The 17900-nt window shown below is 36.9% G+C and overlaps 1 protein-coding gene across 1 annotated transcript; it reads left to right on the top strand.

Moving 5' to 3' along the window:
• The first annotated feature begins 1295 nt into the window (after nucleotides 1–1295).
• Nucleotides 1296–17874, top strand: LOC106158882 (uncharacterized). The gene is made up of 20 exons (XM_013535001.2): nucleotides 1296–1524; nucleotides 2504–2628; nucleotides 4859–5237; nucleotides 5437–5762; nucleotides 5955–6382; nucleotides 6651–7221; nucleotides 7464–7636; nucleotides 7895–8132; nucleotides 8387–8639; nucleotides 8968–9108; nucleotides 9325–9458; nucleotides 12864–13242; nucleotides 13624–13949; nucleotides 14174–14601; nucleotides 14860–15430; nucleotides 15643–15815; nucleotides 15998–16235; nucleotides 16475–16727; nucleotides 17195–17335; nucleotides 17730–17874. Exons 2-20 carry the CDS (start codon nucleotides 2550–2552, stop codon nucleotides 17869–17871), a joined length of 5373 nt encoding a protein of 1790 aa, XP_013390455.2. The 5' UTR covers nucleotides 1296–1524; nucleotides 2504–2549; the 3' UTR covers nucleotides 17872–17874.
• The last annotated feature ends 26 nt before the right edge of the window (nucleotides 17875–17900 follow it).

The raw sequence follows: 17900 nt of genomic DNA, 5'->3' as shown, positions 1-17900 counted from the left end.
ATGTTTTTAATCCTTTTTACGCTAGTGACCTCTAACGTCAAAGATTGAAAGTACTAACTATTAGGTAAAAAAAGTTGCTGAGGCCAAGTCCTGTCTCTCTCTCGACTTGTTCTTTTTTATGATAAAGTATGCATCTAAATACAAATATTCTGCCTAGAGAATTAATCATTGAAATTTCGAAATAGTGTTATGTTTTTAATTTGAATTTAATCAATTTCGTACTTTTTTATGATTATTTAATTTCATTTTTATTTGTTTATTTATATTATTTAATTACTTATCTATCTATAATTTTTATCATTTACTATTTTTCGATTTTTTATTTATTTTCATTATTAATTGTTCTGTCGCCATTTGACAATAAAAATGAAATGAGGTAGGCATACCCGGTATAATGATCTACTGGATAAATAATGGTACATGTATTCTCAGTCTCCTCAAGCTGTTAGGTCCTACATGTCTTTGCTGTCTTTTGTCAAATTTTGTAACAGCTATAGAGACCCCGGTAGAGGGTAGTATATAGGCCTATAGCCCTACAGAGTAAGAAAAACTGACACATTATAACCGCAAAACGGGTGGTTATGGCACATGATTCAAACTTATTTCCTAAATATTTCCTTGTTTTGTCGACGGCACAAGATTTACAGGTAAACTATAACCACATTTCTAGGGTCACAAAACAAGAGTTGTGATATATATAAAGAACAAAACAAATTTCGTACTAAGGACGTGAAAAAGCAATATTGAACTAAATACTAGTTTGCATGTAGGAATAAGGCTTATGTAGTCACCTAAAAAGATAATTTGCTAAAATGATTTAAACTGATCGGTAATAACGACTTAGAAATTCAAAATTACATTAGACATTAGATAGATTATTACATTGAAAAACCATAAATTTCTCTCCGGGCGAACGAAATACCGGCATTAAAACTGTGACATCAGAGGCTTTGGTGTGCCCAGAAAAAATAACGAACGAACATAACAGATTCTCGTTCACGACTCGTTTACTATTCCATTTTTGACGAGCAAAGGCAGACAATTTTCCCCTTGTGTCCTTAAGCAACATTCCGGATCAGGCCAATAGGATGTTATCATGTCTTTATTTAGGCCTACAATGTATACACAATGCAAGTCACGATGATGATCTCTGTACTTCACTGTGTCACTGTCGTTGGCTTGACTTCACCCGATAACAACATTGTAAGGCCAATTCATGTCACCGTGCTAAAAAACAAGTTGCCTTTCAAAAAAAAAAAAAAAAAAAAAAAAAAAGTGTCACATCCGCGTGGACTTATCGTGAGATTATGAGTAATCATAAGTCAGTATGATAGTCATTTATATCGCTATCAAATGATAAATGGAAACGAAGATATACCAGGGGCTATTTCCCACTGTGTAAAACGTTTTTAATGTTCATACCAATATACACTGTGCCAGTTCCAACAGGGGACGGCGAACAGACAGAAGGCAGTGTATAAGCAGAACGAAGGTAGAAACTACGTATCTAGGCCTATCTGTCAGGTAAAATAGAACATTCCTAGTTTTTATCCATTAATACACAACCTATTGAGTCACTATGTACAAAATATTTATGTTCCGATAAGTGATTGATCTGTTAATCTTGAATGGCATAAGTTTTCTTCATAGCGCGAGTATATATGCAGAGTATAGATATAGTGTCGGTCAGTGTGCATTGATGTAGATTTACAGGTTTTCGGAAAACATACTAGTTGTGCGTTTTGCAAGTTGTTAGTAGGCGAAATTGAAAGAATTGAAAAATTTTGGTGAAATGTCTTCGCCGTTCTTTATTCAAGAGTGTACCAAATACCGGTAAATTGTGGGTTCCACAGGGCATTGCATATATCAAGAAATAAAACTCATCAAACTTTGGTTAGCCATTTGTCTCATACAATAGGTTATACATCAAATTGCCTGACCCAACGCTGCTCTGTGAATTCCCAACGCAAGAATGTGGATCATTTCGGTCTCTTGTTGTTAATTTTTAGCCCAAGAGTGTTATGCATTCTTTCAATACGTACGATTCTGAGGAAGCACGATTTCTATATGCGTTATTTCATATTTTCATCCATTGTTTATCATTTCAGTAACCAATACAGGCATTACTATCGTTTTCATGATAATTGTAACTACCCTGGCGGACGTGAGCAAGGGGAAACTTTCTGGACCTCTTTCTATAATTTCGCTTCTTGCATTCTGCAATTAATCTTTTATTACATGTGTTTGCATTTTTGTACGCTTGGTTGTAAAGTGAACTGCACGGTCAACCCAAAACACAAATTCCGAGATTGGGATTTTGCGTTTTATTTAGTGACCTAATTCAAACGTACACAAAGTTTGTAACACACAGTGTATTAGTGTACACTGCTATTTAGCCATGCAGATCATGTTTGGAATACTTTTTGCCAACTAAAGTCCAAGAAGACAACGATACACTAGATATGCACCCTAGCAACAACTTAACCAAGACTTTCTACTTTAGCATTTAAAGGGGTCAGCATAGGAAACGAAAGGATCTTAACAGAAGGATGGCAAGACGCTGGAGAGAAACCACACACGGCTACGCTATACTGGCGTTGTTTTTACTTTGTGTATCAAGTAATACAGGTAAGATGAAAATACGTATAGGTTATCTAAAGAGACACCTCCGTACTTGAAATCGCACGTGTAGAAAGAGGACATAGCACTATTGTATTGTTTGAACTAGGACGTCCTTAGGATCCGTTCTTTCCGGTATTTGATTTATAAATTTGAAGTAAATCAGGGCCATCTGCTAATGTTTTTGTCTATTAAAATCCTAGCTAGAGATGAGACACTATGTAATAAACGTTTCTATTTAACTCAGATGTACTGTCAGGCCCTAGGCTTCTTTTTATGAGCTTCGGAATGTTTCTGTTTCGAATTCTCTTTGTACATCCACGGGCTGTTCTGTTTCATGATGTTTATTTAAAATAGCTTGGGAAAACAACCACAGTAGTGGGTTGTTTGATAGGATCTGGCTGACGAACACCAGTGCTTGTGACAGTTGTAGAAATTATGCAGTTCCGTATGGCTCATCCCACATTCTATTTGCCTAAATTTTGGTTATAACCATTCTTCACGATAGAGACATTGAAAAGTTAACATAAACTTCTATTTTTTCAGAATGCTTTACAGAAGACCTAATTATTTTTGCTCGCAAAAATATTCACTTTCTCTTTACCAAGTGCCGCGAGGAGGATTTTTCAACAAAGTGAATTTTGCAACCGTTTCGGCAAATAACACGATGCTCTTGCCCGTTTGTTCCAACTGATCCCCTGCCTCATTTCAGTGTAATTGATTTTTGATCTACTTTCTACATTAAAATGCTTTTTGTCGTGATTAAATAACTTATAGACACATGCAGTTTTAATGGATTATATGCATGTCTATAACATTTAATAAATTCATCATTGCTTTAAAAATAAGGCCAACAAAGGTAGATTTGAAGTATTGGGGTCGAATTATTTATAAAACAAATTTAGATAGCACTTGCGATACCATTCCACCAATGGCTTAAGTCAGCGCTAAGTTATTCATTCATTCAAACGTTCCATCCAAATCATTTATGTCTCCTTGATCTACGCCAAACTTCCCTTTACCAAACATTTAGAAAAAAAGGCTGTCTCCCAACAGTTATCGTAATCTTTTGTCATAGTATGTGTCCTTGTGCGTGATCTAGAATTAGATTTTTTTCGCGAAGTCGCAGGTCAAGTCATGCAGTAGTGATCAATTTTAAAAGAAGATTTATTTTGATTCAAATAAATGTCGAGGCTTAAAGTGATTGCTATCTACTCGTCACCCCATGCAGATTTCAATATCAAAAAGTAGAAATCTTATACACACGTATCGGGTGGGGGAAAGAAGCAAATACATGCCGTAGTATGTGAAGATTTCATTGAATTACACTAGATATTCTAACATTAAAAAAAATTAAAATTTCTCTTATTTTCTCATTATCATCATCATTAGTTCTATTATTATCATCATTGTTTGGTTTTCATACTTCCAATAGTTAACAATTTGTCCAGATCATTCACGGTTTTATATCATTACATTTTGTACCCTGCGGAAACCAAATATTTTATATTGGATTTATAAAAGTGTCAAGGGCTTAATGCTCTATCATTTTATGAGCACTTGTGGAACTAATTTGCCCTAGGCTTAAATATTTACAAAATATTTTTATTACCTTGGTTCAATAAAAACAGTTACAGTACGTATGAAATGGACCTTCTGAGTTTTTGCTATATTTCAGATTTCTTTTACATCAGAACACCATTATGAATTACATGAAAAGCAACAGTACTTTAAATGACCCGACTGTTGGGACATACAGTTTGTGGATCTCCATGCAGTGTTCGAAAATTCAAATTACATTTTTCGAATTCATGATTGTAAATTTCCGCTTTCCTGTGTTCTTTCTAGCAGATCGGTAATAAATGTTTGAATTTGATCATCTTAAAAACACATTCATTTTTTTATTAATGGTAAAGTCAAAGGTCATTTTGTTAACTGTGATAAAGAAGGGTGTATACCAAGGGGAAAATAAAATATTAGAGAGGCTCGGTGTCATTGTGATCTGGCAATGGCGATAACGACTATAATTATGCTCCATGATTACATTAAATATAGACAGTAATATTGTTTCCGTGACATGCTTAAGTTAACCTAATGCAGACTTAATTACGCATGTTAACGTTACGAAATACCAGTAAGTTCATCATGGTCTATAAAGTGCCATTTTGATTTATTCTATAATTTGGCAAATAGTAGGAACATTGATTAATTTACAGTATGATATCTACCTTCATTTCAGCATTAGGTCAGACGCAGCAAACATTAGATTACATGGGTGAAAACCTGGAAATCCGCTATGACGTTATAGACAACACCGTAGATACGTGGAAGACTTACGACGCGCAGATTTCACTGACAAATAAAGGTTTAGAAGCGATTGAGAAAGGCGATTGGGCCATATACTTTTGTCATATCAGACTAATAGAGCCAGAGAACTTGCCGTACCCAGATGGTCTAGCTTATAAAACAGCTGGAATGGAGATATACCATATTAAAGGTTGTCTTTTTAAGCTGCAGCCAGATGCTGGTTTTAAAACGTTATCAGGTGGCCAACGACTTGACATTAAGTTCAGAGGGCAGTATTGGACAATTGCTGTGACAGATATTATGCCAAACTGGTAAGCATTATAGGCCAAAAACCAATTAGTATATTTCTTTAAAGTAAGAACATAGAAATTATTTATACGAAAAGAAAATTGCTTTCTATGTATATTTCACATATGTCACGACAGATGAAGATAATTGAGAATGTAAAGAACCTGTTTTTTTTGTTTTTTTCAATTGTCCATTAAAATTTTGATTAAATCCTGGTTTCAGGTACGTAGCAAGTTTGAATCCATCTCTAAGTCCTCGGGTCATACAAAGTACTTCAGGTGAAAGCCTCAACTTTGTAGGCCCCCTGGATTCAGCCGCCAAATGGAAGCGATACAACTACGAAGATCTGAAGGATTATTACGACCCTTACACCCCTGAAAAACGATACAAACTAAACGACATATCAAACCTCGGGAAGAGTCCGCTGGAAGTGATTCCAAAACCCGTGGAGTTGATGGTTGACTCGAGTGTCATGTTGGATTTGGGAAGTGGGGACTGGATGTTGTTTGCTGACCCAAAGTTTATCAACGAGACATGGAGTTTGACGGGTATGAAGTAAATGTATGCAATTTTTACACATTATGCTGTCTGTGTGGATTTAAAGCATCGAATATTAAAACACTGACTCTTGTCCATTCATACTGTTAATTTACTGTCGATTGTCAATCGCACAGGTCTCAGAAAAAAAAACTTTCCAATAACGAATTTGTTATGTTTAATCCTCTATTTCTAACTTTTAGATTCTTTACCCCTGACTGTGGTGGACTCTGAACCAGGGCCCCAGCAAAAAGTCGTCATCTTAAGAGAAGGAAACGTGCAAGTAGATGGCTTGGGTTCCAGCACAGAGGCATACAGCATTGCTATAAGCGATAGCAATAAAAATGTAGAAATCCAATCAGCGTCCGCTCCCGGAATTTTCTATGGCATACAGACATTGCTGAGCTTGATAACACCGGACAATAAACTACCTAAAATAGCAGTAAAGGACGCCCCCAGGTATGCATTCCGAGGAATGCACGTGGATGTCGTAAGAAATTTTAGGACGAAGGAAGATATTTTGAAGCTGCTAAAAGTAATGGCGTTGTATAAATTGAATAAGTTCCATTTTCATCTATCAGACGACGAAGGATGGAGATTGGAAATACCTGGATTAGAGGAGTTGACATCAGTAAGTATTGTTTTATCTGTTCTAACTGGTTCAGACCAGACTCATGTAAGAACGCTTTTTTATTTGAAAAAGATTTGCGACGTTTATCTAATGCTTCACTGTCCGCGTTTCAAAATGTCTTTCTATTCCTAATTGGATTTGAGCAGCCTATAAATCGAAGAAGGTGCGCTGCGTTTTCAAATCAACCAAAATTGATGAGAAATTCAGCAGCAGTTACCATAATGGTATAACCGCCGTTTGGTGGCATCATGATATTCAATCGTTGCAGGTTGGTTCCAAACGATGTCATGATGTGACGGAAAAAACCTGTGTCGTATCCCAACTGGGATCATTGCCAAACGGAGAGGGGCTTGGAAGCGGATATTACACAGTCAATGATTATAAAGAAATACTCCACTTCGCAAACGACAGACACATAGAAGTCATTCCAGAGGTAGACACTCCTGGCCATTTACACGCAGCCATTATCGCCATGAAGGCAAGAAGTGCCAATCTCAAAGAAAAAGGGGAACCGGATTCAATAGCAGATCAGTACTTATTATCCGAACCAAATGATACTTCTACATATCTCTCAGTTCAATATTTTGATGACAATGCACTGAACCCCTGTCAAGAGTCTTCCTATAGATTTGTAGAACATGTTGTATCGGCGCTAATAGACATGCATCGGGATATTCAGCCATTGAAGTGGTTTCATTATGGCGGTGATGAAGTTCCAGATGGGATATGGATAAATTCTACGATTTGCCGAAATTACTTTCCGTCTGTCAATGCAACAGGCGCTAGTGTAAAAGAACACTTGATGGAACTGTTCTTGAAGAAAGTATCCAATATAACAGGTCAAAAACTTTTAGGATATACTATATCAAAGTGTCACCTTACAGAGTATTTGCTGTTCCCTTAATATCTTTATGTGTGAACAATTTATATAAATTATTGGTCTGTAAATTAACAACGATAAATAAGGTATGTCATAACTACGGGAATCCTAATAGACCTTGAACACCAAATAAGTAAATTGATTAAGTTTTTAAGACTTTAGTTAACGTTCTGGCAATATTGTCGTTTCTTCTTAATACAGAGAAGCTTGGCGTTGGCCTCGCTGCGTGGGAAGATGGGCTCTTAGGCGAAAAAGGCATTCCTTTCAACCGTTTTGAACTTGAAAGCAGCCAAATTTACAGTAATGCTTGGCAAAACGTCTGGGAATGGGGAGGCGCGAGACGTGCGTATGACCTGGCAAATGCGGGATATAAGGTAAGATACCGTTCAATGATGACTTCTTGTTTGTTGTATTTTCTTACCTTTGCTTTGTGAACATTGATATCATAGCTCTTAAAGTGCTTACGCTACTGTTGGACGCTATTAAATGACTGTACCAAAGTGCAATTGGACAATGACAGAAGAGAGAGAGAGAGAGAAATATATTTTTTTCTACCAGCTCAAACACAGCCAAGGGATTGTGGCAAGATCTCTTAGGTAAAACCCACTGCCATATTCGATTGTTGCTTGTAGGTAGTGATGTCCCAGGTCACACACTTGTATTTCGATCACCCTCAAGAACCAGATCCTTTGGAGAGGGGATATTACTGGGGGCCTAGGTTCACCGATACCAGAAAGACGTTTGGGTTCATGCCTGACAACCTCTTTGCCAATGTAGACTACAAACGGTCTGGCGAGCCTTTGACTGAAGAGGAGTTTTGTAAGGACTCAACGCAGTGCGTGCCTTTAGAGAAACCAGAAAATATAATAGGTAAATATAAATGCAAGCTAGCAATTCATCCATTTATAGGAAGACGAGTTTAAGCTACCTAAAAAGAGGAATTTTAATATTCAAAAAAAATTAGGTAACAGAATACACCATTTCAAATAATAATAATATAGAAAAGATAATAGGATAATTATACAGGCATATTTTCACCAGAAATATGCTATTTCTATTCTACATTTTTTATTTGAATAAAAAATATATGCAGCATTTTATATCGTATTTCATGTCGTTCACAGGTATACAAGGGCAACTATGGAGTGAAACAATGCGCAGTGGCGAACAATTCGATTTCAATGTCTACCCTCGGTTGTTGGCCCTAGCTGAAAGAGCGTGGCACAAGGCAAGCTGGGAGGATATTACAAACAAAGTGGAGAGGGAAAAACAGAGAAAGAAAGACTGGGAGAGATTTGCTAATCTTTTAGGCTATAAGGAACTGCCACGCCTAGACAAAATGGGCGTGTCTTATTACCTGCCGTGTCCCGGGGCCAAGTAAGCACAATGGTGTAGACAATTTACTTCAACAACAATAAAAATTGTTTTGCGGATATTTTCATTAAAACTGAAAATGTGCTGATTAATCTTATATGAAAACCTAACCCACTGTCTATAATCTTCCCATACAGCGTCCAAATCAATAAAAGAAACTCTGAGACTATTCTGAGGCATGAATGCTGTTGGTTAAGTGCATAATTTAATATAAATTCAGCAAGTGATTTATCATTTTACATATCTTAATTGTATCATGTCTTATTCCCTTCTTATAAATGTATTTTGCATCAATTTAAAAGTTATTTTTAATAATTGCCTTTTTTTATAGATATAATGGCAGCACTCTGCAAGCAAATGTTGCTTTTTCCGGGTTGACCGTGCAGATTTCTGACGACAGTGCGAAGACTTGGGCAGATTTAAGCACAGACGCTAAAAGCGACGCCAAACCTAAGGTCATGCTGAGAACAAAGTAAGTTAAGACAATGCTTTGAATCGTGAAATACAGATTACTGTAATTTTCTTGCTATTTCCTACAACTGTGTCGGCACACATGCGGAAAGCAAAACGTTCAATTCAATATTGCTACCATTTTACTTAAAACCCAGCTTTAACAGGTCCAGCCATCTCCTCCATCTCTCTTCGTTACTTTTTCACTTAATATGAGTCATTTTTCCAATCACTCCAGGTCTAGCAGTGGACGTACCAGCCGCCACATTAACATTTCTCGACCCGTTGTTGCTAGTGAAGGTTCAACATCGCCGATATCCATAATCACACTGGCGGCACTGCTTTTATTATCAGTATGTCGTGTCAGGGAATTATTTTAAGAACATTGTGATCATTGCCAATACAAACTGGATAACTCGTGTCGTTGCAGCTACGGTGGAAATGGATTTATGTTCAAAAATACCTGAGAATTTTACAGGGAATCTTTATAACACACCCATTAGGCAGACGGATCTGATGTCTGGCCTTTAGGCTTGCGTCTGATGCCATTCACCATCGACTGTGTTTTGCAGAGAACCAAGGAAGAGACTCATTTCCTTGATATGAGAAAATAAAGTTTTAAATGATAATTGTAGCGGAGCAACCAACACCTATTGACTGACGATGCCTTTGCTGCGATAGTTGGGATTCATACCAGAGGCAATTGGTGCCATATTTTTTATTTCGTAATTAAATCTGAGATTAAAATCTGAAAATTACTTTATTGAGTGAGTTGAATCACTATTACTGCTGCAATCATACTGTTGACAGACTTCCACCATTAACCTATAAGTAAGGAAAACCGAGTTGAAAAAAGAAGGTTTATCCTTTATTTTTTTAAATCACAACTAATTTATCTAATGGGTGCGACCATGGGTGTAATTTTTCATATTTCTTTCATTCTTTTGATTTTCTAAAAATAAGTAGATCAAATATTATCAATCATCAGAGAGGTGGTGTAAAAATAAACAATGTGGTCCAAGCGATAAACATTATCAAAACCTGATTCCGCATTTTTAAAGTGGTCCATTTAAAATGCTGTTCACATTGGTGAACACTATTATTTAATCATGTAAATCATATTAGCTATACTTTTTATCAGTAGGCCTATTAGTTAGCTAAGCAAACGATACACTATACTCGCACCCTGACAACAAGATAAGCAAGCTTCTTGACCTTATCATATAAATGAGGCGTCAGCACGGGAATCATAAACAGAAGAAACGATAGGGCCTTGGCAGAAAAATGGCAAGATCTTGGGGAGAAACGCCCTTAAGTTACGTCTTAGTGGCATTGTTTTTGGTCTGCATATTAAATAACACAGGTAAGACGAAAATACTCATGTATAGTTTACTAAAGAGACGTATCAAAAAACTTCCGCGTCGGAATACAAAGTGCGAAGCTGTGTTGTTTTACAAGAAATAGGACAAGCTAAGCATTCTTTCTTTAACGCTTTAAGACTTATAGATTTAAAATAAATTGGGGACGTCATTCGATACTCTGTCAATAAAAGTTTTTGCAAGAGGTAGACAAACTGCGATAAAGTCATTCAGCTATCCGAGGTAAAGGCCTTGATTTATCTGATATTAACGGAATGTTTCTGTTTTGGATTTTCCTTGAACTTCCACTGGCTGTTCAGTTTCATGGTGTTTGTTTAGATTAACTTTTGCATACAAAGGAAAACAATTTTCACTTCTTTTGCTCAAATGGGTGGTTGAATTGAAAAGTAAGGACATGGCAGGGCAAATGCACTGGTAGTTTTGGAGATTTTTAATATTCTCGTATGGTTCGTCTTAATCTCCACTGTCTTTTTGTTTGTTTGTTTGTTTTTTCAAGGTCATTTATCCTAATGATGAAACTATCAGTCTAAACAAAACTCATATTGGTAAGGTTTTCGCCTGTTATCTTCTGAATGCTTTTCTTCTACATTCTTCCAGTTCAGCGAAACATTCACTTTCATTATAATCGGTCACTACGGGAATGTAGATATAGGTCAAAACTTTTTTAAACCTCAATGTCAATAATATAAAACAAACAAACAAACAAATGATGAGGTATGCTCGTTTGGTCCAGTTAGTTTCATTCAGCATTAATAAAAATATACATATAAACCTGAGCATTGGTACTTAATTATTGGTCCAGACAAACAAAGGTTAGGGGCCTAATGGTCTGAGCGAGTTAAACCTATTGCCAGGACCTCACGTTTGTTGAACCAGATTTTTCGATGCCTTCACCCTTTTAATTAAAATGTCCAGGCTGACTTCAACTTATTCATTCATTCAAATCTCCTGTAACCCCTTTCTAACCCGTTTCTTTGAAATTTACATCTCTGTCCAGAAATTTCGAATTTACAACATGTGAGATTAAATGTTTTATGCGTAGAAAGTCTTCATTTTTTCCTGCAATTAGATTTGCTACAAAACTAAAGAAAAATGCCCCCCGTGTCTTCAAATGACTGACATGCTGATTTCATTATGAAAGTTTGAAAATCCCATATCTTAGAGTTAGCCCAATTATCTACCCGTTCAAACTGTCCAATTTCCAATAACCATTCTCGTTTTCTACTTTGTATATTACTCTGTATATTTTATTACTTTAATTTCCCTGCGTAGATTAAAAGTATCACCCATTAACCGTCATATCATTTTATGGGTACTTGTACACTTAATTTGCCAAGGCGTTATAAATATTGACGAGCACGCTTTTGAGACAGCGACAACATGATTAAATTCCTGCATGGAGTACGACCTTCTGAGTGGCAAATATTCAAAAGTCTTAATAAGGGGGAGGGGGTAAATTAAACAAGTAGAACACAGTCTCTTGTGTAATTCGAAGAATATAGCCCGGTGAGAGGATATAGGACCCGAGATCAATTGCGGAGAGCGAAAATTCTGATAGTAGCGCACTTAAATGTTAACTTTCAAAAATCTACAGGTATATATCATTTCAATATCATTCAATGACCACTGGAATGTTTAAGAAATAGGACTGTTTGTGAAATAAAGCAGGCCATGGACCCGCCTTTAAGATTAAATAGCAATTACAACTTAATCATATATCCAGGTCATGCAATTTATCTAAAGTTATTTGCCTTAATGCTGCTTAAAGTTCATTGTTTGTACCGCGTGTTAACCCTACGTGTCCAAAGCCACTAACGGCGTTGCTCTGATGCCACGCTAGCAAATAATTTCAATTCAGAAAAACAGAGCGGCGACTAAGCCGGTCTCCAAAGCTATAGTGTTATTGGGGGATAAATCTTCAGGACACTTTTTAATTAAGGAACATAGTGTACACAAACTTTCAAAGTATCTTGATAACACACGTGTACATACCTGGTCTCTTCTCGTACTCTGACTATATATTCGTAAGCATGATTGTGACAAACAAGGCTACGCAGATAAAAAAAATATATTAGAGAGATCTTACTATAAGAGAGTGTATCATTTGAAGCAGCGAGTACGTTAATGTCACCACTTCAGTAATCATTGTTATTGTGATCTGGTAATGGTAATAACGACAGCCATCGCAGATAACATTACACGGTTTATCTTAATACGGACGGTGATTTTATATCTCGTGAAACAATCAAGTAAATCAAAAGCAGACTTAATTCCCATTTAATCGTTAGAAAATACCGTTATGTTCATTAGTGTCCGTAAATGGCCGTTTTGCTTTATTCTATAATTTTGCAAATAGCAAGAAGTATTTATTAATTTGTCATTTCTTCTTTAAATCCAGTTTTAGGCCAGACGCAACAAACATTAGATTACATTGGTGAAAACCTGGAAATCCGCTATGACGTTATAGACAACACCGTAGATACGTGGAAGACTTACGACGCGCAGATTTTACTGACGAATAAAGGTTTAGAAGCGATTGAGAAAGGCGACTGGGCCATATACTTTTGTCACATTAGACTTATAGAGCCAGAGAACTTACCGTACCCAGATGGTCTAGCTTATAAAACAGCTGGAATAAGGATTTACCACATTAAGGGTTGTCTTTTCAAGTTGCAGCCAGATGACGGTTTTAAAACTTTATCAGGTGGACAACGACATGACATAAAGTTCAAGGGACAATACTGGACAGTTGCCGTGACAGATGTAATGCCAAACTGGTAAGGTAAAAAACAATGTGACAAAAGAAACTTTTGATGAAAAAGTTATTTTACACTACTTTTTATCGGGGAATATTTCTTAATGATTTCATACATATTTATCGAATGATATTTATCGAACAATATTTATCGAATAATATAATGACAGATGAAACATATGTGGATATAAATCGGTAGAAAGATTTTCGTATTCACTGGTCTCAATAAATGATATGCAATATCAGTAGAAACATTACCTTTCATTTGACTGTAAACAAACGTTTAAATGAAATGATCACAACTTTAAAATGTATTTCAATTCCCAGTTATACATGTACAACTGCGCAGACAAAGTACAATCTGAATACACCTTTGTGAATGTTGATTAAATGCCGGTTTCAGGTACGTAGCGAGTTCGAATTCATCTCTAAGTCCTCGGGTCATACAAAGTACTTCGGGTGAAAGCCTCAACTTTGTCAGCCCGTTGGATTCATCCGTGAAATGGAAGCGATATTACTACGAGGACCTGAAGGATTATTACGACCCTTACACCCCTGAAAAGCGATACAAACTGAACGACATATCAAACCTCGGGAAGAGTCCGATGGAAGTGATTCCAAAACCTGTGGAGATGACGGTTGACTCAAATACCATGTTGGATTTGGGAAGTGGGGACTGGATGTTGTATGCTGAGCCAAGGTTTATCAACGAGACATGGAGTTTGACTGGTATGACATTTTCTTTTTTAATATCTTAACTTTAATTTTTGCGTCGGCTGTGTATCAAATGAGAACCAACCCAAGCCATTTTATACATTATGAAGCCTATAAAGAAATGAAATATTGGGTATTGAAAAACGGGTTCAGTAATGTTTTGCTGTCAATTATCAAACTTGAGAAAATATTTCCAATAACGCATTTATTATATTTAACCTTCTTAATTCATTTTTAAGATTCTTTACCTCTGACTGTGGTGGACTCTGACCCAGGGCCGCAACAGAAAGCCATAATTTTAAGAGAAGGAAACGTGCAAGTAGATGGCTTGGGTTCCAGCACAGAGGCATACAGCATTGCTATAAGCGATAGCAATAAAAATGTAGAAATCCAATCAGCGTCCGCTCCCGGAATTTTCTATGGCATACAGACATTGCTAAGCTTGATAACACCGGACAATAAACTACCTAAAATAGCAGTGAAGGACGCCCCAAGATATGCATTCCGAGGAATGTACGTGGATGTTGCTAGGAATTTCAGGACGAAGGAAGATATTTTGAAGCTGCTAAAAGTAATGGCGTCGTATAAATTGAATAAGTTCCATTTTCATCTATCAGACGACGAAGGGTGGAGATTGGAAATACCTGGATTAGAGGAGTTGACATCAGTAAGTACTGCTAACACTTTTCCTACAGGTTCAGGCTGGGCTCGCTTAAACCCACGTTTAATTTGAAAAAAAAAATGCGACATTAAAAACGCTCTGATTGTGTGCGTTTCAAAATGCCTATCCATTCTTTGTTGGGGTGGAAAAGCGGTATCATATGAAAAAGATGTGCTGTGATTTCAAATCATACAATTGGTGAGAAGCAATTGCCATAAAGATATAACCACCTTCTTGTCGCATTATGATATTTAATCGTTACAGGTTGGTTCCAAGCGGTGTCATGATGTAACGGAAAAAACCTGTGTCGTATCCCAACTAGGATCATTGCCAAACGGAGTAGGACTTGGAAGCGGATACTTCACTGTCGATGATTATAAAGAAATACTTCGATTCGCAAACGACAGACACATAGAAGTCATTCCAGAGGTAGACACTCCTGGCCATTCACACGCAGCCATTATCGCCATGAAGGCAAGAAGCGCTAATCTCAAGGAAAAAGGAGAACCGGATTCAGTAGCAGATCAGTACTTATTATCCGAACCAAATGATACTTCTACATATCTCTCAGTTCAATATTTTGATGACAATGCTTTGAACCCCTGTCAAGAGTCGTCCTATAGATTTGTAGAACATGTTGTATCGGCGCTAATAGACATGCATCGGGACATTCAGCCATTGAAGTGGTTTCATTATGGCGGTGATGAAGTTCCAGATGGGATATGGATAAACTCTACGGTTTGCCGAAATTATTTTCCGTCTGTCAATGCCACAAGTGCTAGTATAAAGGAACACTTAATGGAACTGTTCTTGAAGAAAGTATCCAATATAACAGGTCAGAACTAATAACGTTATTAGGATGTAACGTTTGAAAGTATCATCACACAGTGCATTTATTATTCTTTATATATTCATTGCCAAAAGATTTATGTATCGGTATGTAAGTCATCATTGAAAAAGAAGACATATAATATCAAAACTTCAAGTCAAAAGAGTAAAAAAAGTCAGAAAGTAAAATAAGGTTTTTGCTTAACTGTTCTTTTTCAGAGACACTTGGCGTTGGCCTCGCTGCGTGGGAAGATGGGCTTTTAGGCGAAAAAGGCATTCCTTTCAACCGTACAGAACTAGAAAGTGATCAAATCTACGGCAATGCTTGGCAAAACGTCTGGGAATGGGGAACCGCGAGGCGTGCGTATGACCTGGCAAATGCGGGATATAAGGTAAGATACCGTTCAAAAATGAATGCTGTGGACAAATTTATATTGTCATGTAAAATGAGCGTACAAAAGTAGACAAGAGAGAGAGAGAGGCAAAATTTATTTGTTCCTCCAGTTCAAATACATCAACCGAATTGTGTCTGGAAAGTTCTCCAAAAGTAAATGCACATCTTTGTTGCTTGTAGGTAGTGATGTCCCAGGTCACACACTTGTATTTCGATCACCCTCAAGAACCAGATCCTTTGGAGAGGGGGTATTACTGGGGGCCTAGGTTCACCGATACCGGAAAGACGTTTGGGTTCATGCCGGACAACCTCTTTGCCAATGTAGACTACGAACGATCTGGCGAGCCTTTGACTGAAGAGGAGTTTTGTAAGGACTCAACGCGGTGCGTGCCTTTAGAGAAACCAGAAAATATCATAGGTAAATATAAATATATTTACTAAAAAATCATCCGTTTATAGTGAGTCGTAAGTCTAAGCTCTAAGAGAGGAACTAAATGGAAATAAAAGTATGCAAGAAGTAGAGTATATAATACATCATTATAAGAGATATTATAGAAAAAAAATAAAGTACACGTCAGCGTCGTGTTTTTCATTTATTTATTTACATTTTAAGATAAAGCAAACAGTATTTAATATGCGATTATATATCATTCACAGGTATACAAGGGCAACTGTGGAGTGAAACAATGCGCACTGGCGAACAATTTGATTTCAATGTCTATCCTCGGTTGTTGGCCGTAGCTGAAAGAGCGTGGCACAAGGCAAGCTGGGAGGATATTACAAACAAAGTGGAGAGGGAAAAACAGAGAAAGAAAGACTGGGAGAGATTTGCTAATCTTTTAGGCTATAAGGAACTGCCACGCCTAGACAAAATGGGCGTGTCTTATTACCTGCCGTGTCCCGGCGCCAAGTAAGTACAATGGTGTAGACAGTTAAATTGCTTTAAAATTATTCAAAATTATTCATAACGTATGTAAACTGAATTTACATTGAGCGTTGCACGAAAATGAAACGATCATTGACACCATCTGAAGATAAAGTGAAGAAATTTATCATATCATGAAGTATATCTTCGCCATATTTTATCGCATACATTTGGCCAAAGATTACAAACTGTCTTTCAATATATTTTACAACATAATGATCATATATCATTTTGGATATTTTACATCCAGTTCTCAAAGCTGGGGGAGAGGGCTCCGGGGTAACCGCCCATTTGGTCTGAAAATGCGCGGACTGAATCCACATTTGACCTACATTATTGTAGGTCCTATGAATACACGCAGGTCCACTTTTTCATACCCCCCCCCCTTTGAAACTGCTGCCTACAGGCCTGGCGTCTAATTAAAATTAATTATAATTATCTGACTTATTTAGATATAATGGCAACACTCTGCAAGCCAATGTTGCTTTCCCCGGGTTGACCGTGCAGTTTTCTGACAACAGTGGGAACACTTGGGCAGATTTAAACACAGACGGGGAAAGCGACGCCAAACCTAAAGCCATGCTGAGAACAAGGTTAGTTTAACAAGTTGACTAAAATGTAAATTGTCAATGTTAGCTAAATGATTAAATAGATAAACAAATGAATAGTTTTTCTATACGATGACACTTTTTGTAATTCAGACACCGCGTACGTTAAAAACTGTCAATGATGTGCAAAGTTGCAAGAGTTCTAAACTTAAAAACCCTCGAGAATACAGACAAACGTGAAAATTCCAACTCGTGTGAAAAGCTATATGTATGCGTTCCGTGGTTACTATCAAAAGTTGAAGATTAACAAATGTCTTTACCGCTCTACGTAGCTCGTGGCACTCACACTGTTCTTATTCCCCTGTCCACTTCTGAAAAATTTTCATGCAACATTGCAATATTTTATCAACTAACATAAGTTAATTTCTTTTCAATATAGGTCTAGCAATGGACGGACCAGCCGCCACATTAACATTTCCCGACCCGTTGTTGCTAGTGGAGGTTCAACATCGACGATACCCATTATCACACTGACTGCACTGCTTTTGTTATCAGTCAGATATATCGAGAGCTTCTTTTAAGTTTAATGTTGGAATGTTAAAGGAGGACA

This window comes from Lingula anatina, chromosome 1 (genome assembly GCF_051362555.1).
Source record: "Lingula anatina isolate TDL-2025a chromosome 1, LinAna3.0, whole genome shotgun sequence".
NCBI lineage: Eukaryota > Metazoa > Brachiopoda > Lingulata > Lingulida > Lingulidae > Lingula > Lingula anatina.
Note: the sequence above shows the minus strand (reverse complement) of the source record. Positions and strands in the feature narration are given on the sequence as shown.

Bases quoted from the DNA above. Each gene is read 5' to 3' on its own strand.
- LOC106158882 (XM_013535001.2), top strand. From the start codon at position 2,550: ATGGCAAGACGCTGGAGAGAAACCACACACGGCTACGCTATACTGGCG. The intron at 5,763-5,954 runs GTATGAAGTAAA...TCTAACTTTTAG, and splicing joins CGAGACATGGAGTTTGACGG to ATTCTTTACCCCTGACTGTG. The intron at 15,431-15,642 runs GTCAGAACTAAT...GTTCTTTTTCAG, and splicing joins GAAAGTATCCAATATAACAG to AGACACTTGGCGTTGGCCTC.